Below are 25999 nucleotides of genomic sequence, written 5' to 3' on the forward strand. Positions count from 1 at the left end.
TGTCGAATCAGCCAATCACAGCCTGTCAGCTCGACTGGAGCTCGGCACCTTTCAGATACGGACCATTCAGTAATATTGCTCCATACACATGACTGTCCAGGTAAAGTATAAACAGCTCTGACAATTAAAAAAAGTTAATTTATTTAATAGTTATGTTTTTCTCTCTCTCTCATTAAGTATGTCATCTTTTATAACATTTTCGGGGCTATTTTCATAAAACGTTTCTCAGTGGAAGGGTACGAGACAAATCATTACAGTTCAAGGTAAATCTATGTTTTAAAGTGTTTTTGTAAAGAAAATAATGAGAAAAAGTATTTTCTAATAGCAATCGTGCCCTCTTGATGAAGGCTCAACATTGTGGTATTTGACCTTGACGCGTTAGCGCTCTCGCGTTTGGCTGGGGACACATACAACTCACAGTAGAAGAGCCTTCATCGACGGGCCCTGAATTGTCACAATATCAATTTTCATAAAATCAAACATGTACATTTCACAGAAATATAATGATAAATAGAAATATTACAGGAAGCAATCTATTCATTCACATAACAGTCTAATCAAGGCATTCTTATTTCTATGACTATTTTAGGAGCTTATAGTTAGGGTTGTAATGGTGAATAATTGCTATTTCATGGTCTTAAAATAAGTATTTCAAGATATTTCACAACTAAACATAATATTTATTAAAACAGAAAAATAGTGTCACATTCAAAATGTATAATTTTCTGTAGAAATGCTAAATGCTAAATTGTAGAATATTTTGTTTTTTATGTCTACCTTCTATCAAACAAAATAAAAACATAAATACATGTAAAAGTAACAACAGATGCATGAAATGTCCCCTTCTTCTACTGCACAGAGGGATCTTTAGCAGAAATATTTCCGATTTTTGATGCAGTTGGTGTCTTTTTTTATTGAAGACATTTTGAAGAAATTGTGCAGCCCTGTGCAGTGTGTTAAATAATTTCACGGAAGCAAACTAACTGGCTGCCACGTTCATCATTATTATTTCTTTCTTAGCAGACGCCCTTATCCAGTGCGACTTACAATTGTTACAAGATATCACATTATTTTTACATACAATTACCCATTTATACAGTTGGGTTTTTACTGGAGTAATCTAGGTAAAGTACCTTGCTCAAGGGTACAGCAGCAGTGTCCCCCACCTGAGATTGAACCCACGACCCTCCAGTCAAGAGTCCAGAGCCCTAACCACTAGTCCACACTGCTGCCCTTAATCATGGAGTGTTACAGGTAGTTCCAACGTTTGCCATATTTATTTTTAAGTGATAAAAAAAGATGGGTACATTTCGAAATCATGGAATCCGTGATAACCGTGATAAAAATACAGCCTTTATTATCAGCACAGTCCTCCTTAGCTTTGCTCAGGGCAGGCCTACTGTATTTACTAAACCGATGCCTTTGCTATTTTATGCATTAAATAGTACAGCAGCTGTGCGCTTGATGGACCACAGCGATAATCTAGGATTCAAAAGTGTGGTCACTAGCATGTTCAAGGCTGACTGGACTGTTGTTAGTCCAGATGGTTTCCTGTGACATATATTAAGAAGGCTTTGATTAATTATAATGTTATTATTACATTCTTGTTTAGTTAAACCATTGAAATGGGTTTGTTTAAAGCTTGACATTTCAAGCCTGCACAAAGTTAGAGGGCTCTATAGTTTTGAAATAACTTAAAGACTAAGACTAAGCTTTGCGGTGTACTGGTTTTGAAAAGAATGTTTTACAGCTGACAGAATTTTCAGACACTTTTGTTGTAACTGCTTCTAAGGAACTGCTCTTCAGATAACTTTCAGGAAAAAGATTCGGCCTGCACACCTTTTACAAAAAAAACAAAAAAAAACATGACTTTCACCACTGGGTAGCAGCAGCACATTACTTCAAAAACTATTTTTCCTCTCTTGTCTCATTTTTAAGGGTAAAACCCCAACAAATAGTAAGCGTTTATGATTCATAAAAAAATGTATGAGCAGGGTTAGTATTGTTTAGTAATGCGTATTGAAAAATAAATTACATATATCCTGCCACAATCCCACAGGTTTGAGGGAAGTACTCTATTACTTCCTGTGTTCATGCTAACAGTGATCATACTGTACCAAGGTTATGAAAATCAAACATCTACTAGTGCATGTGAATCTCTTTAGGATATATTTATCTGTAAAAAAAAGTGTAAAACACCAGGGAGAGATTTTAACGACTTAAAGCAAGCATTATATTTGGATATTATTAGACTGAGCAGTGTCCATTTAAAAAAAAAAAAAGTTAATCAGGAGGTCACTTTGCTTGCAGTGCAGACCATGCAGCTTAGTCTTTGTAAAATGTTATTTGAAGTATAATTTATAGCCATATTTAAAAAACAGTACAGATCATACATTCCAAGTGGTTGCAGCCTCTCAGTCCTACACTGTTCTGCAAAAAAAGGTATCGAGAAAAAGTGGGAAAACTACACTGTATCATAAAATCAAACACTCAATCATAGAAAGTACCAGTAAGTCAAGTAGAAGACAAAACATGTAATGAACATGTAGCTAAATACCTTATCTATTCATAGCAGGTCATGTTTAAGTATTTCCTGTTGTAAGTATACTTTTTTTTAAAAAAAATTCACAAGTTTGTGAAACTTTGTTCACCTTGTTGGTCAAACCTTTAGACTATTTTAATTAATGTTTTTATAAGGACTTTTTTTTAAGTGTTTATAAACATTCTATTAGGTTAACCTTGCTTTGAAAAAATGAAAATAAACTAGACTTGATTCAATTAATTCAAATAAAGTCTTGTAAATAAGGCCACAAAAATGTATTATTTATAATTCAGATTGCCCCCACTGGAATTTCATGTTGTCATATATTTGATAAAACTTGCCCATAAAGGGTCCACAGAACCACGCTTTACACAATTAATGTGGCCCAGTTCTTTTAAATGTGAGAACATAACAATTGTGATCTAACTTTAGCCACAAATAAAGCGTCTCTAAAAGAAGCAGCAGTGTTTAACAACCACTCACTGACATTTGCAGCTGTTTACAAATAATGAGGATTTTATGACAAAACCCCTAGCAATGTAAATGCTTTCTTCTACATTCGAATGGAAAATAGGCCATAGCAACAAGGAGATTTTATAGAAAGGCCAGACCTATTACCAGAAATGATGAAGTACATTTTGTTTCTATGGCTTCGGTTCCATCTGTGTAAGGGAACTAACAGAGCAGTGATGTATTGCTGTTTCTCTACTTGATGTGAAATAAGTGGGTTTCTGTGGGATGCTGTGAATCTTTAGAACGTCTACATTTTGTAACTTAGAATCTTCATCTAACTTCAAAACACTCAATCAACATACATTTTACAGTGTTGTGGCTGTTTTCCTAAGTGGGATCATTGCTTACTCAATGGGACATATACTGTGTAAAGTTACAATACACACTGTAAACCCATACAAAGGTCAGCATCCTAATTCTTAATCTTAAATGAATTGTTACATTGAGATATTGTATCTGCAAAGGCTGCCCCATGCATAACGTTTGTTAAAGCAACAGCAAAACTACCAATAAATAAAACAATTACATTTCTCTATCAGTAAAGAACAAGATTGCAGTCTTATTGTCCAGAACTGAATTGGCTTGAGTAAAAGAATAAAAAAGCTTAAAAGTTTAATGTCAAAGCCAAGACTGTGTGCACAAAGAGTAGGATAAATAAATGAGTGTCATTATGTTGATATAAAGCAGTGATATTGTTCCCAGACTATAAACTGGCACCCTGGTATCTCACAGTGTGGGGGCTTTGTCTGCTTGTGTTTTTTAGTTTCCATTATTCTTCTGCATGCTTGCATGCCTTCCCGAGTACACAATGCTTAAGGGATCCCAGCAATGTTTGAATCATGTCCTGGTCTTACAAAACTGTTCTAAGAACCACTGTTTAATGTCAAAGTCACCAGTGAGTATCTGCTAAGGCAAATTTCACTGTGTTTTGCCATGAGGAAAGACATTATCACTAGCTGAATGCTGTCGTTTTTCAGTTGTTGGCCCTTCTTCAGCTCATACGCATGTTCACACTTGAATGACCACTACTCAAATGGAGCGTTGCTGTAGTCAGCTTTCATTTTGACACTGCTTGTAGTCAGCCCCACAGCCGCAAACCACTTAGGTAGTTTATAAAAAAAACACTTCCAAATCAAGATTTCTATATTGATATTTATGTACCTAAACCCTAAAAGAAAATATTAAAATGGGCACAGCAAGTCATCACAAAAGGTATTATTACAGTAACAGTAATCTCTCTTTCGTTAAGATATTGCCAGTTAATTTTAAATTATTTCATTTTATTATCCTTAAAGGGTACATAAGGACCTTTTTATTTTATTGTGTTACATGTTCCCATGTGTTGATACAACTGTTTACGTAAGGTGTGTGTATTGTTTAATTTTTTTTTTTTTTTACATTTTGACCACTTTTTTAAACTTTTAAATTGCATTCCCTGCCTCAAGATGGCTTCCCATGGACCTCTCAGAACTATATTTCCCATCATCCTCCTGCTCACATATATAACTGAGATGGATTTACCAGTGAGCAGGAGGATGATAGGAAATGTAGTTCTTAGAGGTCCATGCGGGTACATGGGAAGCCATTTTGAGGCAGGGAATGCAATTAAAAGTTTTAAAAAGTGGTCAAAATGTAAAAAAATAAATAAATAAACAATACACACACCTTACGTAAACAGTTGTAGCAACACATGGGAACATGTAACACAATAAAATAAAAATGCACCCTTTAACCTCATCAATATAAACATAGATAAATAACTACTTTATTAATTACCTTATTAAGATATACCTTTTTATGTTTTGCTACCAGGGATTAAAACCAAAAATAAAATCCCTTTTCACAAAACTGTTATAAGGAATGTTTTGTTGAGGATTATTTTGAATAATTTAGTCAAGTTAGCAGTTCACAAAACTTCTAAACATCTCTAGAGCAGTGGAAAAACAGTTGCCAAGGAAACATGCCTCAAAACATGCCAAGTTTTGGGAATAGGGCCTGTGTCATTCAAAAAAAATGGGATGGGATGCTACGAAATGCAATTTAAAAAGAAAATGTATCAGCTTGCATCATAGTATTTTATTACACATTAAACTGAAAATGTCCTATTTTTGAGTATCTTACATTTACTTTACATAAAAACTCCCACTAATTAATAACAGATCTATGCACATAAGCATTTCATTGGTGTGATTTGCTGTGTTGGTCAAATACCCTTTTAGTAGTTATTATTTTCCTAGATTGAAAAGAATTTTCATATTACTAGTAAGTTACTGATTTTCTGAAAGCAATGTCCGAAATGTGTCTATAATTGTTGCAAGAAGCATGTGTTTCACATCTTTAAACTCTGCTACAAAAGCCTGTGTACTTAACCATGGCGACCTGTCTGTCAGTGGTACAAGTGACCTTTTATTGGTGGTGCCAGATCCACTGAGGAATTGAACATAAATTGACACTGTTTAAGCACCCCACCCTCCTGCCCACATTCGCACAACAGTGACAATCTCACCCTTTTCAAATGCTCAAACCAGTTTTGTTGAAAAGAGAGAGGCATAATCTTTCACTCCTGGGAGTAACAATAGGCTTTGTCCCAGATTTTCCCACCACCACTCAATAGGGTTTGGCAGGGGGTTTTCCATAGTAACAATTACAAAAAGCAGCCAGTGCCATGAAGACAAGTACAAGGCTGTTAAAACAAGTCTCTCCCAGCGTAAAACTCTTTGTTCAGAAAGTTTGCATGCGATAAGAGTTTGAGAAAAGATTGCAGAAGCAGAATCAAAGGGACTTTTAAAAGATTCAACACATCAATAGCAGCACATCCCGGATTGCCATACAGGCGACTTACACCAGACAGTAATTCACTTCAGGATCTGAACTTTCTCTCTAATTTTTATTGCTATTTTGTTGGTATGAACAATGAATTCTGAGACTCAGTATGAAGATTCCGTTTCTACACTGATGTTAGAGAACATAAAAAATAAACTGATCAACGCTTTCAGAGACTCTGGACAGCATGCAGCTGCTTCTTGTAGTACTAACGATTCTTGTAATTTGGTTGCAAAGGACATCCAAGCAAATGAGGAGCTCAGGAGAGCTAAAATAGATGGAGCAATAACATGGCTACGGACAGAATTGGTAAGCACTAAAGGTCTTGTACTATATACACATTGGCATGCTGCTTATGTGTTTATTACTGTAACTGTGTTGTTGTATTTCTTTATTTAATTGTTTAGGTCTTCAAGTTGTATAGTACTTCTTTCAAAAACAATACAAACATTATCATAATTTATCAAGCCCAATACCATAGATGATTTTAATACCAATTGAGCTGTTAACTATATCTAAATAGATTCATGTTGATATAAACGATACACATACACGTACAGCTAAGATATTGTAGATAATTACCTATTTATTCAATATTTTATATTTGATTTAATGTTATGTCCCGCTGTCATTAGTCGTTAGTGTAAAAGGTATATCATAGGCACCAGTGAGATATTCGTCATGAAAACTATTAGGTTTACATTACACGCAAACATTTTTTAAATCAATATACTGCATTGCATTTCATGTTTTTCATAGCTATAAATAAATTTGTATAGAGTTTAATACTATTTTTGAACTTCCTTATATTACTCCCTTGGGGGTATAAACATGTTAAACTTCTTATAGCCACTAAAGTAATGTTCCCTTCCACTGGACCCAATAAGGACACTGAAAACAAAGTTGTGTTAGTTGGCCATTCAGGCACTTTGTGGTAGCATCTCCTGGCCTTAGGTATACATTTGCATTCTTTTAACTAGTAAATCAGGTAGGTTCAGGAGAAAAGATATATAACATATACAGAATGTAGACCACAAGTACTAATCTCAGTGGCTGTTTGTTTCATAGAGAGGATATGCTTTGTAGTGATGGACAAGCAAACACCAGCTATATGTTGACATTGAAAATATATAGCAGTTTTCACAAGTGCAAAATGCCTAACTAATCAATCCTTCATAAACGTCCGGTCTGATTTGTTTCGTGCCATCTATGTTATAATGTAAAGTAATGTGTGTGTTTGTTTGTGGATTGACAGCTGGAGATGCGATCCCAGGACAGACAGCTTGCTAAAACATTATTGGACTTAAACACAGAGATACAGCGACTAAGACAAGAAAATGAATCATCAAGTCCAGACAAGAAACCAAAAGCTGTGACTAATAACAACGACCTTAAAACACCTTTCCATGGCAGTGAACTTCAGTGAACTGAAGAAACAGATGCTCTCAAGCACCTGAGTTTTTATTTTTTCTGCTGAGTCATCTTTTCCAAATATCAGCATGTTATCTCACAATGGACTACCAACTGTCAATGTGCCTGTAAAACAGGAATACAAAATGAATACAAAATGTTGTCTTATATTAGACTATCGTATGTTAACAGTAGCACACTGGCAACCTAACAGAAGGCCTACGTTTTGCACTTGAGGATATGAGAATATTATACATATTGAAATAAGTGAACATACTGTACTGGAACATACTTAGAGTCACGTATTGTAAAATAGGTTTAGAGAACTTGAGCCGAGTTTGAGGAATACATGGAAAAAAGTGTTTGATTGAAATGTTTAAATGCTTATTTTGAAGGAAGTGCAAGGGCAAGTTATTGGGAGGAACAGAATCATTTTAACGGCATAAAACTTGCACAAAACCTTTAAAGGGTACAGTTAGTGTGTTCATTCTGAGTTCATTTTCTCTAAATCTGCCCTTACCTTTGAGCTTGTCTAGAGAATCCTAAATGCCAAGACTGAACAACCTTCTTCATTCCATTTAAATCATGTGGCAATGTGACCTTTCAAACAAGCTCAAAGCCAGGTAAATGCAGATGTAGAGACAACTGATAAAAAGAACCTGCAGAAACGGAACCCAGAACCACTCAGCACGATTGCAAACACCATCAAATAGTAAAGGAAATTGAAATGATTTTTGAAGCTACATAATCTTTAAGAATAATAATAATAATATAGCTGCTCCCTCCTATTTCTTGCAAGTTTTAAACTGTTAGAAGTGTTGCTTTCAAATGAAGGCCCTTTGGATGAATTCACAAAGCCATTGTAATATATATATATATATTTTCCACTCAGACAGTAAATGGCTTTTTTAATAATTGCAGATGTTAAACTTAAATTTGAATACAGAGCTTTTTATTTCTGTTTTTAATAGCTTCCGATGTGATTTCACTGCTCTTTTGTATTATTTATGAAATTACAAAAGGGAAGTGAATTTATAAACCTGAGGGATCTCCCACCATATATTAATTTTTAAATATAATTTTTAAACACATTTAAAAAGCAATGTAATGTGAAAATGCTTTATAAAGAAGATCATATTTAAAGAGTTGTTATGGTTATGAAATTATGAAAGAGAACACTTGACTGACACAGAATTTAAAGTCAGTCCAACCTCCAAATACAGTGCTACCTCTTTATTTTGCTATCTGACTTAAATAAACGTAAAGATTGAAAACAGTAAATTACACAACGGGCCGATCAACAAAATATTTCCACTGTATTAAAACAATAGTTTTTTTCTATTTCATTTATCATGCACAGTTGCTACTGTTAACTTTATACAAATAAAGCATGTCAAATGTAAAGTCTGTCTTAAAAAAATAAACAAATATAATTTGAGGTTATTTTTTAACCATTTTTTAAAACTTTATAGACAGTGGAATTCTGTGTATAACTTTGTGGTAACTTCATACACTACCAGTACTAAAGATTATATTTTACTCAGTCTGAAAGATAACCTGTACTGTATGTGTATTCCCATACTTATGAATTGAGAGCTTCTGATTGACATCTGTATTAGTGCTGCACTATTGAGATGCACCTGTGCTGGCCCTGTGGGCACAAAGTGAATAAACTAAACAGTTGTTGAAACCTCTGTGATGGTTATTGGTGCATAAATGCTCTGTCTGAACAGTGTGGTATGAAAGCCTGACTCTTTTAGAGCAGCGGTTGCGTGTTTGCTGTGGAGCCCTGATAACCCAGGTTTACATCTCTTCCCTGACATAGGACATTCATTACACCTTGATTCACACAGGGTGTGCTTTCTTAGTGCTTACCTTTTAAATTTCTATCAATTGTACAGTCTATTTACATTTAACTTCTGTAGACGTATATAGTTCAGAAATTGTTTACTACTGAGTTAATTAAAGTGAATATTGATAGGCACATGTGTATGCTTCACCTTTTCTCGTATGTAATGTTTAGTCTCTTGCTGTTTAAACATTAAAATACACTGCATCTAAACACCCCAGTTTTCATTATTATTATTATTATTATTATTATTATTATTATTATTTATTTCTTATCAGATGCCCTTACCTAGGGCGACTTACAGTCATACAAAAAATACATATCAAGAATTACAGGACAATTAAGAGTAAACTTTTACTAAACTTTGCAGTAAACTGTAGTTTTTTCTTCTGATGCAATTTCCTGGTACGCCAAAAAAGGTCTCCTGAAGAAACTGTGTTTTTCTCTGTCCAGACCAGAGTGACATGCAGAGCTCTGGAAGAACGCTTCCAGTTAGACAAGAACTACAAGCACCAATATATCACTATTGGAGAATAATTTGTTTCAAGATTTATTTTTAATAAAAAAAGTCTTTTTTTCCCATATGTATTTTTTGCTATGACGTGCCCAGCAGATTTATTGCTATGATTCGACATAAGCACAAATAACATGGTTTATCTATGATTATATATATAAGAAAAAAGTATTTGTGAACTCACAATTCCTTCTTCCAGTTTTCAAGTGAAGTCCACCAAGACAGGTCGCACTCTCAAATATTCGAACAGGACCACTGTGATTTTATATTTAAAAAGGTTCTAAGTTTATTTCATTAAAAACAAGCAAACAAAAATGAAGCAGCAAACAACGCGTTTCGACAACATGTCTTCATCAGGGTCGCATCAAAAAGTCTTTACTTCATGAAATATTGAGATTTGTAAGTGCTCCTAACATTATAATCCCATTTACACAAGCAAACACATAAATATGGCTTTGAAGCTCTTTATTAAGTGGCATACTCAACACCTGCAGTGATACAGTGAGTATCTGTCAAGAACTAATTAGAAATGGCAGTGAACAAATGCACCTGTCAAACATAGATGGGTTATCACAATAGAACACTATTCAAACAAATACCCTCAAGTATTTTCTTGTAAATTACAATTCTTGATTTGCTGACAGCATCTCATCTTTGGAAAATTTACAAAATACTCACTCCCGTCACAAATTACAGTCTAATGAATTTGTTTGTTAGCCATGATAGTATTATATGACTATCGACTATTGCTTTAGGCCCATTATTTGTATTTGTAATATGTACATAGTTGGGCTTTAAATATGGATTTCTTTTTTTAATTAATCAGAGTGTATGAACCATCCATTAATTACATAAATCCTGCATTATACTGAATTTTACAAACAGTCTACTGAAAATGATTAAGTAAAATAAAAACTCTTCCTTAGACCCTACATGCTATAGGACACAGTTAAGGCATTGAGCTTCTTCTGCTTGAGGTCTTTCTGCGGGAGATGTACAGTGCCTTCGCAGAGGAGGAAGGACTGGGGCAAACATCTCCTGAGCTGGAATAGATGCTGTCTTCAGTATCGCTTTCAGAGTCCACATCACTTCCATCAGTACACTCCTGTTTCAATTCCTGGATGCCACTATGAAGTTCCATCAGCTGTTTAATAAGCACCTGGTCCTGGGAGCGCATATCCATCTGGCAAAATAAACACAACAGACATTCCAGTAATGGTCTTATGATTTGCTTTTGGGGTAGGCACGCCACATGGCAAGATGAAATTCTGAATTCAAATTTATAATGGAGTACTTATTAATATTAGACAGAGATAATCACTGCCCTCAGAATAGTTTTTAAAAATGTCTTGCTAGTTTTTAAGATGAAATGTTTGAGGCTTAATTTTCAAAACTACAGTTAACTTTTACAGGATCAGGAAAGACACGAATTTTGTGTTTTAGAACATATTTGTTACTCAACAAAATGGAGGAATTTTGTAACAAAAGTAATGGATACAAACCCAGCACGTAAAAATCTAAAAAAAAAAAAAAAAAAAGACATTGAGAAGGCAGTGACGATATGGCAAGGCAAATTAATATTAAGGGTGTCAACATTTCCACTGTGGCACAGTTAAAAAAGGATGTCAATTGTAATGATCCTTTAATAATTGGTTACTGTACCTTTAAGTAACGTATAGTTAATTTGCGCCACCTACTGGGCTGTACTCTGTGGAATATCTCTCAGTTAGGAGGAGAGAGGAGAGCTGTGTTGAAGTGTATCAAGGGTAACGTGGATTACTTAACTAAAATCTGCCCTACTTATGTTTTAGGAGGATTACCAGACAGATCAGTCCTGCCCAATGCACCACCACAAAAACTACACAATAACCTTAACAAATCTGGCATGATGAAAGCACAGAAAGGCAGTCAAAAGTCTGGTGTATAAAAGCTGCTTTCGTGGGATCTTAGTAAACATACCCATTTAAATCTCCATTACAGTTAATCATCAGTCATTATGATACCAGCTGACACCCTTAATTCTACAGGTAACCACAGACACATGCCAAACACCATCTGCAGTATCCAGGTTTGACAAATTACTCACAAGATGTGTCAGCAACTAAACAAATTTCAGCTACATGTCCAAATGATGACTGAGATTATTTAATTAGACAGATGCATGTTTGTGACATACCCAACCCTCCAACAAGCATTGGGACATGCACAGTATCATCAGAACTCCTATATTCACTTTTACAAGGCTAATTTCAAGTGTTACAAATGCTTAAGCACGCAGAATCCACCTTTACCAATGTAATGCTTAACTGCTACTTGGCTCTTCAATGAATGTTATTTCCACACTTGGGTTAGCAATTAGTTGCAGGATATTTAATGGTGGTCTTTGATCTGTTAACAATTCCAAGGCTTTGTAATTGCAAAACTATTAATCTCTTGAACGTTTCATTTGCACTTTTCAATTTAAGAGATTTAGCTGCATGCAATAACAAGTTCCAGTAAGCAGTGTTAAATGCACGTTTGAGGCTTAAATATAGTGTCAGTATTCTCAAATAGAAGATGGCAGGGCTTGATAAACAGGTTTTGTTTGTTTGTTTGTTTGTTTGTTTGTTTGTTTGTTGGTTTGTTTTAAATCCCGTGACCTATGAAATGTGTTGAGAAACATTCTTGTGTTTAACTATCCTCCTTAGAAACAGTTACAGTATCTCTTAATAATACAAGCTCACTGCTGTGGAAGGCAATTGTCCATCTGGTACCCAGAATTCAAGTGTCCTAGGAAACACACATTTAATTTTAATTCAATATTATAGCCTTATACCTGGTTATGTTAAAGGCAGCTGTGAAGAGTAATTGGTTACTAACATCTTTATCATGAAGAAAGTAACATTTGTTTTTCACAGTATGTAAACATCAATATAATAAAGAGAAAAATAGATCGCTGGAATTATTATATACTAAGTCAAGGTAATTTGATGGAAATATAAAAAAATATAAAAAGGACAAGAATGACTTACTGAATTATACAAATATACCTACTCATTTTGTTGGACTGAACAACCTTTTCAAAGTGTTGAGAATCTAACTCTAGATAGTCCCATAAATAATAGGTACGATTTTACATATCCTCTGTATCGATCATAACTAATCTGATCATTCACTTAATTTTATCTAGGCAAAAATATCCAAGTTTTTACCAAGCAGAATGATTTATTACAATAGTTGAAATTACTAGCTAGAAATATAAACATATTAGACATAAAATCTATATTGTGAAATCTAAAATCTCAGCAAAACTGTTTTTACCAGACTTAAAAAAAAAAAAAAAAACTTTAAAGGCTGGTTTTGCAGACCCTAATCAGCACTCAGGTAAGATAGACCACAGATAAGGCAACATAGTCAAGGACAGATATGATTTCTTCCAGGTGGTATACTCAACACCTTTCTGGCTTGTGTGTATTCTTTCCCAGCTGTTGGGAATGTCTTCTATATTTTTAATGGAACACAAACAAGATACTAACTAACTTGTTTCAGTCCAAATGGACCATCATTAGGGCAAAACATGTCTGCAGTTGCTGTGGTCTGACTTTGAACGCTGTGAATATAGAAGCCTTTTGGCGACTTTCACTTGGTTTGATTGGCTCTTGTAATACTGAAATTTGCATATCCTGATTACCTATAAATCTATGTCTACTGGTTTTTCTCACCTGAACTCGACAGCTACTTTTATTTTTGTACATGAAAATTCAACTTCCTCCAGTTTTTATTTATTTTATTTTATTTTTACAATTGAAAGCTACAGTACAATTACTACAGTATATTTTTGCTGCTTTTTTCAAACAAATGATTATTAAAAAATAAATAGTATCAACATCTTTATTAAATATCTAATTTCCAAACTGGCTTCGATGTATATTTGACAACACATTATTTGATTTTAGTTAAAGTAAATTAAAAACTTGCCAAAAAAAAAGCATTATTATAAATGATGAAATCTCACACTAAAATAATTTTATTGGAGTGCATGAGCTGATTCACTAACAGCACAACCAGTCTTACCAGTTCTTTTCTGAGCCAAGCCAAGGCACCCTCAATGTCTAACTTCTGTTGCCTGCTCTCTTCCTCGTCATCCCGGTTATTTCTGAAAGAAGGAACTTCTGCTGATTTGCAGTCGTTGAATGTGTAAGACTTCAAAGAGAAGTCTTTAAGTCTTGTCAGAACCAATTCCATTTTGATGGTGTCTTTTCAGCTGCAGAATATACAGCTTTGTCGGTGGCAAACTCACAGTGCTGGTGTGCTAATGGTAAATGCAGTGACTGGAACCTAAATCCAGGGAAGCTTTTAATGAGCTGAAAACAACTAATGTGATGTAAATTGATTGATGTCAGCAGAACCAATTGAAATACTAAAATCCCGGTTTACAGTGCTTTTTAGATCACCCAATGATTCAAATCAAGGGGAGGGACTACGCAGTAGCTTGTCGGTGACTATGTCAAGTGGTTAATAACAAAAGGTGGAATTTTACCAGGCTAACTTTTGTGTAACAAAAATACTTCAAGGATTGCAGTATAATACAGTGCAATCCAGTAGTTTAAAAACAGCAGCTCTGCAATTCAATTCATTACAGTTCTGCCTTGTTACTATGCAATACAATACATATTACAATCTGAAAGGAAAACAAAAAAAAAAGTTTATTTATTATATATTCTCTTGTTTGTTAGCTGCTTGCCAAACACACCTTAAAAAGTTTGTCTTTTTTTATAAATACAATACAGGTTGACGTTCATAAAACAGATCTGAACTAAAATTGGCATTACAAAAGTTTAGAACAGGTTCATACATATCAAACTTTATTAATAAAACAGACATAACAGCTTTGTGAATAGTCCCTTAAGATGGTGTTTTACATAGGACTATAGCTTGACCAATGCCAAGGCAACTTCCAGCATGGAGACTTGATCTGTAAGAATGCTCAAGTAACACAAGGGGTGTTATTTGCCTATTCATGTGAACTGAAGGACCCAGCATGATTTGTAAAGTTTTTTCATGCTATTTTTTTCAGGTGATTTCACTTTCATGGATATGAATGCTTGATCTGAGTAACAGTCTAATTTAGGGTTTCACTTGTGAATGGTCAACTATTGAATTTAGTAATACATTGCACACAGAAGTACCCTGTTACCAAGGAGATGTGGCTCCGCATTACACACTTTTTATGGAGATTTAAAGTGGGAACTTGTTTTATGGTTTCCTGAAAATAACCAGGAAAATGAAAACACCTTGAAATGCAGATAAGGTTGAAACACACATTTTTAAAAAGGCTTTGTGTCGGTGGCATATCAAATAGAAACATAATGTTGTTTTCAAATATGTATTAAGCATTTTACAGCAATTTCAGTATATACGGAATGTCAATATTTTCTAGAGAATAATACATGTGTGTATGTGTGTGCATTTATTATTATTATTATTATTATTATTATTATTATTATTATTATTATTATTATTTCATTTTGGAAAAAAAACATGGGAAACTTTGCACTAATTTCAAAGTTACAGGGTTATGTAAACACAAATTACATAAACAGACGCATTTATTGGTGCCATTGACCTTCAGATCTGATCTAACACTGCAGTTTTGTGGCTTTTAGCCTTTTGGATGACTGACATCAAATGCTCCAAGGTATTTGGAGCACTGATGTATCCCATGATTCACTTGGTCAAGTTTTATAAATGGCCCAATATAAATGGACTATGTCGCAGTTTTCCCATTTTTGGTTTCCTGATCATAGAGACTGTGACAGGAATGGCTGACTGGTCTGACGTCACGGCAGAAGAAGGCACAACAACAACAAAAGGTATGGTGCAGTGGCGCGTGCGCCGTTTTATTTAAAGAATCCAAAAATAAATAAAATATTTAAACAAAAATAAACTTTGCGCTCACAGAGCTAAATAAAAGGTTTCAAACAAAAACAAATCACGAACACAAAATAACTGCAACACAGGTCAGGCTGGGCAGATTGCCTTCACTGTTCCTATGTTTACTTTCTTTCTCTCGTTTCTCCATCACTCCTCTCGCACACTCTCTCCTTCTGACACCCACCCCGAGTGCCGAGAGCTGCAGGCTTTTATTAAGGTGAACCATCTCCCAATTAGCAACAAAATTAATCCTGTAATTAATTAGGGAGATGGTTCACCTTCTGCACGAGTTTTAATTGTTGTGGATGGGGCTACCCATCCACGCTAAACAAAACAAACCGGCTACGCCGTCAAAATACAAAACAATAACAAAACATACGGCGCTCGCCGACATAAATACAATAAATCATAATAAACAAAAACAATAATCTGCACAGGGGCGGAGGATGAACCCTCGTTCTAAAATAAATAAACAAAACAATGTACAGGGCTGCTCGCCCTGTTACATATCCCCCCCTTGTGCGAAGCACACATGGCCCCAACGGCCACCTCCCCCCTGAGTCTCAATGTCCTGGAAGAGGGGGAAGCAAGTTGCTTCTGGGGGGTGGCCATGGTGGAATCTCCGGCACCCCCCAATTCTTCGTGGCCGGCAGCTCCCTCTTCCGGGGCTCCCTCCACACTCTATCCTGCCGCGAAATTGCGGCTGGAGGAGCTGGTCTCCTGACCTTCCCCCTCCTCTTCATGACCAGCAGGTCCCCTCCGTGGGGCTCCGACCACACAATCTCCTGCCACGAAAATGCGACTGGGTGAACTGGTCTCCTGACCTTCCCCCTCCTCTTCATGGCCAGCAGGTCCCCTCCGTGGGGCTCAGACCACACAATCTCCTGCCGCGAAAGTGCCGCTGGGGGAGCTGGTCTCCTGACCTTCCCCCTCCTCTTCATGACCAGCAGGTCCCCTCCGTAGGGCTCCGGCCATAGCGTAGTGATCCCAGGCGAAACCGGATCCCTGTCGACCCCAGGCGAAGCAGGATCCCTGGCGACCCCAGGCGTCGGCGACGGACCCTCGGGAGGCGACGGCGGCGGACCCTCGGGAGGCAACGGCGGCGGACCCTCGGGAGGCGACGCAGGACCGGCAGCAACCCTAGGAGACGCAAGGGAGACACAGGCAACCCCAGGCGATGCCGACGGCGGGAGGGGAGCCCCTGGCCATGAAGGCGGCAGCAGGAGCTCAACTTCTCCCAATGCTGGTGGAGGTAGAGGTAGCTCCTGCTCCTCTCCTCTTGACGGCCAAGGCGGCAGGGGCTCCTCCTCCTCTTCTGGCGGCCAAGGCGGCAGGGGCTCCTCCCCTTCTGGCGGCCAAGGTGGCAGGGGCTCCTCCCCTTCTGGCGGCCAAGGCGGCAGGGCTTCCTCCCCTTCAGGCTGCGAAGGCGGCAGGGCTTCCTCCCCTTCAGGCTGCGAAGGCGGCAGGGCTTCCTCCCCTTGAGGCTGCGAAGGCGGCAGGGCTTCCTCCCCTTGAGGCTGCGAAGGCGGCAGGGGCTCCTCCCTTTCAGGCTGCGAAGGCGGCAGGGGCTCCTCCCCTTCAGGCTGCGAAGGCGGCTCGTCCCCTTCTGGCAGCGAAGGCGGCTCCTCCCCTTCTGGCAGCGAAGACGGCTCCTCCCCTTCTGGCAGCTAAAGGTGGCTCCTCCCCTTCTGGCAGCGAAGGCGGCTCCTCCCCTTCTGGCTGCAACAGGGAAACCAGCAGGCATGTTCCCTCTGCTGGCGGTGGTGGAAGCGCCACGTCGTCCCTCCACGGCGGTGGAGGTGGCACCAGCAGGTATGTTCCCTCTGCTGGCGGAGGTGGGAGCGACACACAGTCCTCCCATGGAGACGGAGGTGGCACCAGCAGGTATTCTCCCTCTGCTGGCAGAGGTGGGAGCGACACCCAGTCCTCCCAGGGCGGTGGAGGTGGCACCAGCAGGTATGCTCCCTCTGCTGGCGGAGGTGGGAGCGACTCACAGACCTCCCATGGAGACGGAGGTGTCACCAGCAGGTATTCTCCCTCTGCTGGTGGTGGTGGGAGCGACACGTCGTCCTCCCATGGAGACAGAGGTGGCACCAGCAGGTATTCTTCCTCTGCTGGCAGGTACCTGGGCTGTGGACCTTCGGCCTTCCCCTTCTTGGGCTGTGTACGCACCGACTCCCCCCTCTTGGGCTGTGGATGCACCGACTCCCCCCTCTTGGGCTGTGGACGCACCGACTCCCCCCTCTTGGGCTGTGGACGTTCGGGCTCCTCCCACTCAGGCGCAGGACGTTCGGGCTCCTCCCACTCAGGCGCAGGACGTTCGGGCTCCTCCCACTCAGGCGCAGGACGTTCGGGCTCCTCCCACTCAGGCGCAGGACGCACCGACTCCTCCCTCTTGTCTCCCCTCCAGCAGCTGTAATCCCAGTCTTCAGGGAGGGGGCAATTAACCAAGTGTATTACCACAACAGAAATAAACATTCTTTTTAGAATTATAATTGTTCTTTTATCCTGTAAAAAAAATAATAATTGAAAAACAATCCTCACGCATTGGGCAATTGGTGTGAATGACCTATCTTGAATATATAAGGAGAATATGGGGCATTTATTAATAGAGGGATGCTTCCGAGACAAACAATGGAGAATGTTAAGTGGCAGCCTTGGCCCTTTTTGCTATTCATAAAAGTACTTGCCGATTGTTCTAATTAATCACATTTTATTTAAAACTAACAAAAGTCGTCCATATTGATATTCATAAAATGATCTGTGCAGATGGGCGACTGTCGCTAAGCTATTTATGAATGGGTATATAGTCGTTCAAGAATTAAATCTGTGTCCTTTTGATGACATCATCAGCCTTATAAATGTTCCCTGAGAGCCCTGTTGAAAACATAGTCTAAAGGAATCTACCGACAGCAATACAGAGGTACATGCAGGCACGTCGAAGAGGGAAAGGAAGGTGTGTTTAGAAATGTTATGAGTTTAAAGAAAATCTGGCCTAAATTACAAATATTTTTTTGTATGGTTTATTTTAACATTTTTTGGGGGATGACCTTTTTTAAATGTTCAGATTACTTGTTTTGACAATGGTGATAACTTTACATTTTTAAATAAGGCTGTTGTTAGTTTAGATTTCACCGCACCAAGCGTTCAATAACACCTAGTTGTCGATAGCATTTTCCTGTTATTATGATTAGCAGGTTGACTTTCAGAACCGATGAAAACGTTATGCTAATGAGGTATTGTGACAGAAATACAATGATTCTTGGTTGTAAATTTCCCTCCCGACCTGTGAGGGCGCTAAGCAGTGAGAACAGAGTTCTTTGGACGGGCTGGTCTGACAGTTCTTTCCCAGGGTCGGGAAGTCGGCCAGTCTGGATGAAGGCGAGACTCTGTTGCAAGAACGCATTGATGGAAACGACATGGCAGCTGCAGATTGGAGAGATGGTTGCGCTCGTTTACCAAGGGGTCGTGTGTGACGGCATAAAAGGGGGCGGAGAATAGCAATCCGTTCCTTCGCTTTGGTTTAAATGTGAGTAGAACCGAGAAGGGCAGTGAAAATAATACGGAAACTGAAATTGTGAGTGTTGTGTATTGTTTGTTTGTAATTGTCTTGTCTTGTACATTGCTTGACGGCTAAACACGTTTCCGGAGCTGTCGCCAAGGGCCAGCACTAAACTGGAACATCACCTCACCACTGCCACTAAATAAACTTGTATCACCCACCACGAGCACTACTGCACACACCCAGGACTGGTGACCTAGTTAGTATATTGTGGGACGTTTTGTGTTTACTATTTGGGACTGCAACCCTGTTGTTATATACTCCGTGCACTACACATTGCTGTGTATTGCCAGGGATTATTATTTGGTCACCAGACCTGAATATAAATAAAAACTGTTTCCAAACTGGATTATAAATCTCTGTGTGTTTCATTACTGCACTGTATCACCCCTTCACCTGCATCCACTCAGCCACTTTGCCACAGGTATTCATTAACCTTTATCTCAATTTGTTTAAAATATTCTTTCAGGAATGAATGTCCTTAGGGCTTAAAGTCACATGTCAGTTGTCCCTTATGAATATGCAATGGTCGTTAAATAAGCGACTATGGTCAAAATCCGATCATGGTGGGAGGCAGCGAGTGGGAGGGGGTGAGTGCTTGTGCTTGTGCTGTGATTTTTGAACTGTTTGGCAACTTAGTAGTGAAGGCTAATGCCCAGCCAAAAAGTGTGTTGTTCTTTTGTTTAAACCATTCATGTTGGCCCTTGTGCCATGCTTTGCTTGTTCCTGTTTGCCTGGGCCGTGACGCTAACCTCTCACAGTGTCATATATGGTGATTAATACTCCTCCACATTTACTTTCTGTGACAAACAACCCTTGGAACACATCACTTTAATAATTCAAGCTGACTTGGATAATGGCATCTGCCAAATAAATAAATAATAATAATGAATTAAAGTCCTTCACTGCCATCTTGTGTCCTTTCTTAGAAAGATAACATAAACATGATATTGTTTGTGTGGAGTAATAAACCATACATTCTCCAACCAGTCATTTCTCAAGAAAATTAACTTTTTTAATTTGCATACATCATAAAACTATTTTGTGCTGTACTACAGCACAGTATGATAAAGAAACCAGGTACGTTTGGGGGAATGCTTACTGGATGCCTTGAACCGCTGGTTACAGAATTGCTAAGCATCATGCTCCCTGGTAGTGAGAGAGAATGTAGCAGACTGGTGAATTGTGTTAACTTGCCCCCCCCCCCCCCCCCCCCCCCTTTGTTACCTGACTAGTTGTAGTTGTGTAAAATAAAATTCTTAGAAATGCACACATAAATATTTGGAAAGTTAGATTATCATCATAACCCTGCTTCCCTGAAATAGAAATGTAACCATTACCATATGGGTATTTACCTTGTAGAGACTCGAAACCTGAATAAGATATATCAACGCTGCTCTCTGAGCCTGTGACGCAGTCATGGCCCGCCCCTGAGGACACAAAAGGACTGCGCTCACAGATCTCATCGTCGTTTTTCCTTCTCAAGCATGCTGCAATCATGGACGCAGCAACCTTGAAGGTCAATGGTTACATTTCTATTTCAGGGAACCAGGGTTATGCTACATTTCAAGTATGAAATGTAACCTTTACCGTATGGCTGAGTGTACCAAAGCCGTCGGCAAGGGCAATATTGCAGAATGAATGGAATGCTAAAAGTCTAAGATGAGGAGCTGCCTTGTGTGTTATCATACAGAACCCCGGCAACAAGTAGCTAGGGTGAAAAAATTGAGGTAGAAACTCACCTCTATGTGACTGGGAAGCCACCCTTAACACCAGTTTCAAAACCATGGTTTTGAGGATCTGATAGAAACTGGGTCCTTACCCGTTCGGTGACTTTCGCACCAGGTCGGTACGGGTACAGTACCGTGTCGGAACCATGTGGTTTGGTACCGGTTCAGTGACTTTACAAGGATAGTACACACTGCTTTCTTATGGAATATTGTTCTTTTTAATCATTATTTCTGACATTTTTTGGTGGCCAAATTATTATTATTATTATTATTATTATTATTATTTTCTTAGCAGACGCCCTTATCCAGGGCGACTTACAAATGAGCACATCCTTAAAAGTTTTGGAAACCCAGTTTATGAAAGCTGTACGATATCAGTCTTCACACCAGTCCAAATTGGAAGTCAGAGAAACATTTATAGCCCCCTGGGTGAGGTCCAGGGGGCCAACCTCAGTGGTAGAAGCACTGTCCAGCCTGACGCAGCTATCAACAAAATGAAAAAAATAATAATATAAAATATTATAGAAATAATATTAAAATAATATGAATATACTGTACAGTATATTTAATAACTGATTACCCTAAACAGGCAGTAGTAATCAGTAAATTAACAAAAAATAAATAAAACTAGAACTGCCAGGCAGTTTAACGGCTTCCAAGCTCAGTACCAGTTGGACATTTTGGCAAGCTGTAGCATTGCAGCTCAAATGTCAGCAACAGATCAGTCTTATGGAGCAGTTTCAATTCAAAATACTGCATTAGTTCATTATCTCACGATGCTTTAAACACCATAGTAACCATGACCCTATCTACACACTGTAAGAAGTTATACAAGCTATTTTTACATTTAACCTTAAGGAGAGGTCAAAGGTCACGATCAAGGTGATTTTTTGATAGAGCATATATATATAGTAACCATAAACCTATGTGCACTGTAAGGAATTATAAGATAGTTTTACATTTGACCTTAGAGAGGTCACAGGCAATGTCATTTTTTGATAGAGCATATATGGTTTCCTATATGTGTTCCATAGTAACCTTAAAGAACACGGTTTAAAGTAAAACAGTAATAAGTACTTACTTGTTTACCATGTTGACATCATTTATTCCTTATAGAACTTAATGCAAAAGAGGAAAAAAAACTTGGTCTGCGATAGTTGCAGATGGGTTTTTGTGGGGGGGTGTTCACCAGCTGGATTTGTTTGTGTGTGTGTGGGGGGGGGGGGAGTTATTGTGCACAGGTTTCCTAGTAACTGTAATATTATTTGTGTAATAGAAAATAAAAAAGGACTCGTTGTTAATATCTCCGAGTCAAGGAGCCTAAATGTTCGAGTCCGAGTCACAAAAGGTCGTGTCTGAGTCGTGTCCGAGTCTTTTGCGGCCGTGACTTGAGTCTGAGTCATGAAAAATACTAACTAATTGAAAGAAAAGATTTTTAAAAAATATAAAGTATGAACATCAAAATTAGCTTTTGTCTGTTACTTGTTATTATTAGACGGCTAACAAGTTCCGGAGCTGATGCCAGAGGCCAGCACTTACCCTGAGGAACATCACTGCACTGGAGCATGATAAATTGTATTTACAGCACGAGCACTACTGCACTCACTGAGGACTGGTGACTGTATATGTGTTTTGAATACAGTGTACATTGTTTGGTAATTAAATATACAGAGCAGTACACATCATTGTGTATTGCCTGTATCTCATTATTATTTCTGTTGGTCAGTTTCGACTCTTGGATTATAAATAAACAATCATCACTTCATCAGAACTGTGTTGTTTGTCTTTGTTTGGAGCACTGCATCACCTCTGCACCTGCACACTGCAAACCACTTTGCCACAAACGGTTATTGTCCCTGATAAGAATATAAGATTTTTTTTGTAAATTCTTCACCGGAACCACCTTCTAAAATCAGATGGTCACAAATGCCGCTGACGGGCAACGCTTTATGGAGCAATACTAAAAACACAGTTGCCCTATTCCTGTAAAGGAAACTCCTGTCTGGGGAAATAAGCACCAAATCCCTGTGAATGCCGAAAGTAGAACTATGCAGCAAAGTTTTAAATAACATGTTTACACAGATAATCATGAATAAACTAAAATAAAAAGGGGTAGCGCCTCGCTTTCATCTTGGCAAATATGTGAATTTCTCTTTTCTCTTCACCAGGTGGATACATTGCAGGACGTCTGGCCATGGTGACTGATGCAGCCCATCTTCTAGTGGACTTTGCCAGTTTCATGATCAGTTTGTGTTCATTATGGCTGTCCTCCAGGCCTGCCACAAAGAGACTGAACTATGGGTGGCACAGAGCTGGTACGGCAGCAAACAGTGTTTTTGTTTTATTTGAAACCATCAGTGCAAGTGCATTTCATATTTTATTATCAAAGTTGTGTTAAACATCATAATGTTCATACAAATTATTTATTAAGAGGTGTGTTTTCAAGACCTGTTGAGAATAAAGGATAAATATAGGCAAAATAAAATATTAATGATAATGTCTAGTCTACACAATTCGGGTAAAAAAAAACAGTTATATGTTGTTGCCTTTTAAAATAATATACACTTTAAGGGATGTTTTTCATAGTTGGATTATATTAAAATAAAATGCGTGTTTGTAAGTAGGCTACTTTTTTCTGTTATTACAGCAGCGTTACTGTAACATAAAAAAGGAAATCCCGCCTATAACTGGTTCTGACCAGAGTGATCTTGGTATTTAATTTACATTGCTGTGGGCATTTTAAGAACATTTTAAAATGACGGATTAATGGCATCTAAAAATACCAAAATAAAACATGTCAAAACAGATAGACTGTTGAGTTAATTCCAGATTACACTGGTGCACAACTGTATCCTAGCAACCTGAGCAGTGTTTATAAAGTGTAGCTCTCAAGTTAGTGACTTTTATTGTGGTGCACTATGCTGGGAAGGATGATGGCACTAATTCCCGAACTAAAGGCAAAAAAGTAAATATACCATCAGGTCTGAGTTGCCTGAAGCAGTTCATAAAACTACTGAAAGTTATTTCAAGTAATTTGGGAAAACAGGCAACAGCAAGGTCCAATACATCTTAAAGGAACTGTTATAACATATAGACGTGTGTGACAGGGTGGCTGGGCGTGACGTCAGGTCAGATGCAGGAAGGGAAAACACAGACACCAAGTACTGCAGTTGAAGGCGGCGCCGTTTTATTTAAATACAAAAATAAATCAAATGTTTAAACAAAAAGAAACTTGCTCACAGAGCGAAAATAAAACAGGTAAACAAAACAAATCTCGAACACAAAATGTCCCTGCTCCTGCTCCTGCTCCTGCTCCTGCTCCTGCTCCTGCTCCTGCTCCTGCTCCTGCTCTCCCCGCGCTCTCTCTCTCTCCTCATACACCCACCTCGAACATGGATCGCTGCAGGCTTTTTATACCGTGGCCGAGGGGTTTAACTAGCTGGCAATTATTCTATTACCCCTCGGCCACAATCTGCACGAGTTTTTTTTTTAATTACTGTGGATGAGGCTACCCATCCACACTACTAACCAAAACAAACAAAACACACGGATATGCCGTCAATACATAAATACAAATAAACAATAACAAAACATACGGCGCTTCGCCGACAAATATAAACATAACAACACGGCGGTACGCCGTCACATAAATATAATAAATAAATCATAATAAACAAATACAAAATAACACAGAGGCGGAAGGGGAAACCCCGTTCTAAAAATAAACAAATCAATGTACAGGGCACCTCGCCCTGTTACAACGTGATACTGGCTTTTTAAATAGTTTTAGCACATGACAATGCATCTTGCATGTTTAATTTATGAATCATTTTAGAAAAAACAAAGAAATCATTGGTGCCTTGCTATCAATTTTTGCTATCTGGCTTGTGACGGGTGTACCTGGCCTGTGAAAGACTGATAAGTAATAATTACACCATAGATAGGACAGTAAGGCTTATCACCTCAGGCTGTGCTGTATTAGCGAACATTATGTAAGTTTAACTTTTTAATTATTTTGTGTACAATACTTTGTTTTTATTTATGTGTTGCAAATTTCCATCTTTTTGTGTTTATGTGGGCTTTTATTTTTTATACTGTCTGAACAGTAAATTGGCTGTAGTTATTTCAGCTATGGCCTCAAAAGTTGTGGAGTCTGATGTATTGAAGCATCCTGATAACTGCACAAATTAATATAACACAGCAATGAATGGAGTATTTACACAAAATACTTTGACTAAGATTTCTTCTTGAAACAATTGTCAAATTTAAATTTGTGTCTGACCATTGAATATTTTGTAACGATATTAGAAAATGCTGTGAAAGAAGAAAAACTATGAATCCTCCTTATAAAAATAAATTGAATAATTAAATATCAAATCCTTACTCAATTGATCACAACATTTAAACAGTGTTCTGAACAGAAATTCTGGCTATGCCAAGGTATATTTTTAATGAAAACGTTGATAATGGTCTCCTCCAGAATGGGATTAACACTTCACCAGCCATTGGCATGGGCACAGCCATGGCAACGGAAGTAAGGAAGAATCAGATCACCTCCCCCAGGCTAACGCCAGCATGAGAGCAGCTTTTATTCATGTGTTGGGCGGCCTTTTACTTCAAGGTCAGTGATAAATTGGAAACCAAATTGTCAGAAATAGGGGCTGTATTAGAAAGCATGAAAATGCCACAAAGTATTAGTATCACCCTTTGTTTTAATAAATAACATGAGCTAGTCAGTGTTTTATGATGTGGTTCTCATTCTCTTTAATTACTGTAGATACAATCTCTAGATAATAAGTGATCAAGCAACCCAAGTGGTAAAAATAGTATGCACTGCAGTATACAATAGATAACTGGTATTTTTGGAGGGTACTATAGCATCATATGGGTTGTTACTTCAGACTGAGGTGTCACTATACTCTACCTCTCATATAGGATCCTCAATTTGAGGTAATTAAATACTTTAACATTAATTTTATATTCTGTGTTCCCTAGCAATAACGTTTTTAATGTTTTCTTCAGCCAGAATACAAAATAGCAGATCCTATTTGCACATTTCTATTCTCCCTTTTTGTGCTGGTGACAACTTTTACAATTCTTCGGGATATCTTACTGGTTTTAATGGAAGGTAGGTTCTTGCTCA

At 38.1% G+C, this 25999-nt stretch overlaps 2 protein-coding genes across 3 annotated transcripts; one reads left to right on the forward strand and one right to left on the reverse strand.

Moving 5' to 3' along the window:
• Positions 1 to 9350, forward strand: si:ch211-153f2.3 (alanine and arginine-rich domain-containing protein). Of its 2 annotated transcripts, none has more exons than XM_059012713.1 (3): positions 1 to 100; positions 6116 to 6187; positions 7134 to 9350. In XM_059012713.1, exons 1-3 carry the CDS (start codon positions 89 to 91, stop codon positions 7302 to 7304), a joined length of 255 nt encoding a protein of 84 aa, XP_058868696.1. In that variant the 5' UTR covers positions 1 to 88; the 3' UTR covers positions 7305 to 9350. The 2 variants fall into 2 exon arrangements, 1 of the variants encoding a protein (XP_058868696.1); XR_009315088.1 differs by lacking the exon at positions 1 to 100 and adding an exon at positions 115 to 263.
• Positions 9351 to 9919: 569 nt separating this feature from the next.
• Positions 9920 to 14008, reverse strand: LOC117435288 (protein FAM167A-like). The gene is made up of 2 exons (XM_034058335.3): positions 13705 to 14008; positions 9920 to 10834 (listed from the first exon to the last, which is right to left on the reverse strand). The coding sequence occupies exons 1-2, from the start codon at positions 13873 to 13875 to the stop codon at positions 10601 to 10603; spliced, it is 405 nt and encodes a 134-aa protein (XP_033914226.1). The 5' UTR covers positions 13876 to 14008; the 3' UTR covers positions 9920 to 10600.
• Positions 14009 to 25999: the final 11991 nt, after the last annotated feature.

The sequence above is a fragment of the Acipenser ruthenus genome, chromosome 3 (genome assembly GCF_902713425.1).
Source record: "Acipenser ruthenus chromosome 3, fAciRut3.2 maternal haplotype, whole genome shotgun sequence".
Lineage (NCBI taxonomy): Eukaryota > Metazoa > Chordata > Actinopteri > Acipenseriformes > Acipenseridae > Acipenser > Acipenser ruthenus.

Coding starts and splice junctions, on each gene's coding strand:
- LOC117435288 (XM_034058335.3), bottom strand. CDS start 13,875: ATGGAATTGGTTCTGACAAGACTTAAAGACTTCTCTTTGAAGTCTTAC. Junction 10,835..13,704: donor CTTGGCTCAGAAAAGAACTG/GTAAGACTGGTT, acceptor TTATTTTGCCAG/ATGGATATGCGCTCCCAGGA.
- si:ch211-153f2.3 (XM_059012713.1), top strand. Junction 6,188..7,133: donor CATGGCTACGGACAGAATTG/GTAAGCACTAAA, acceptor GTGGATTGACAG/CTGGAGATGCGATCCCAGGA.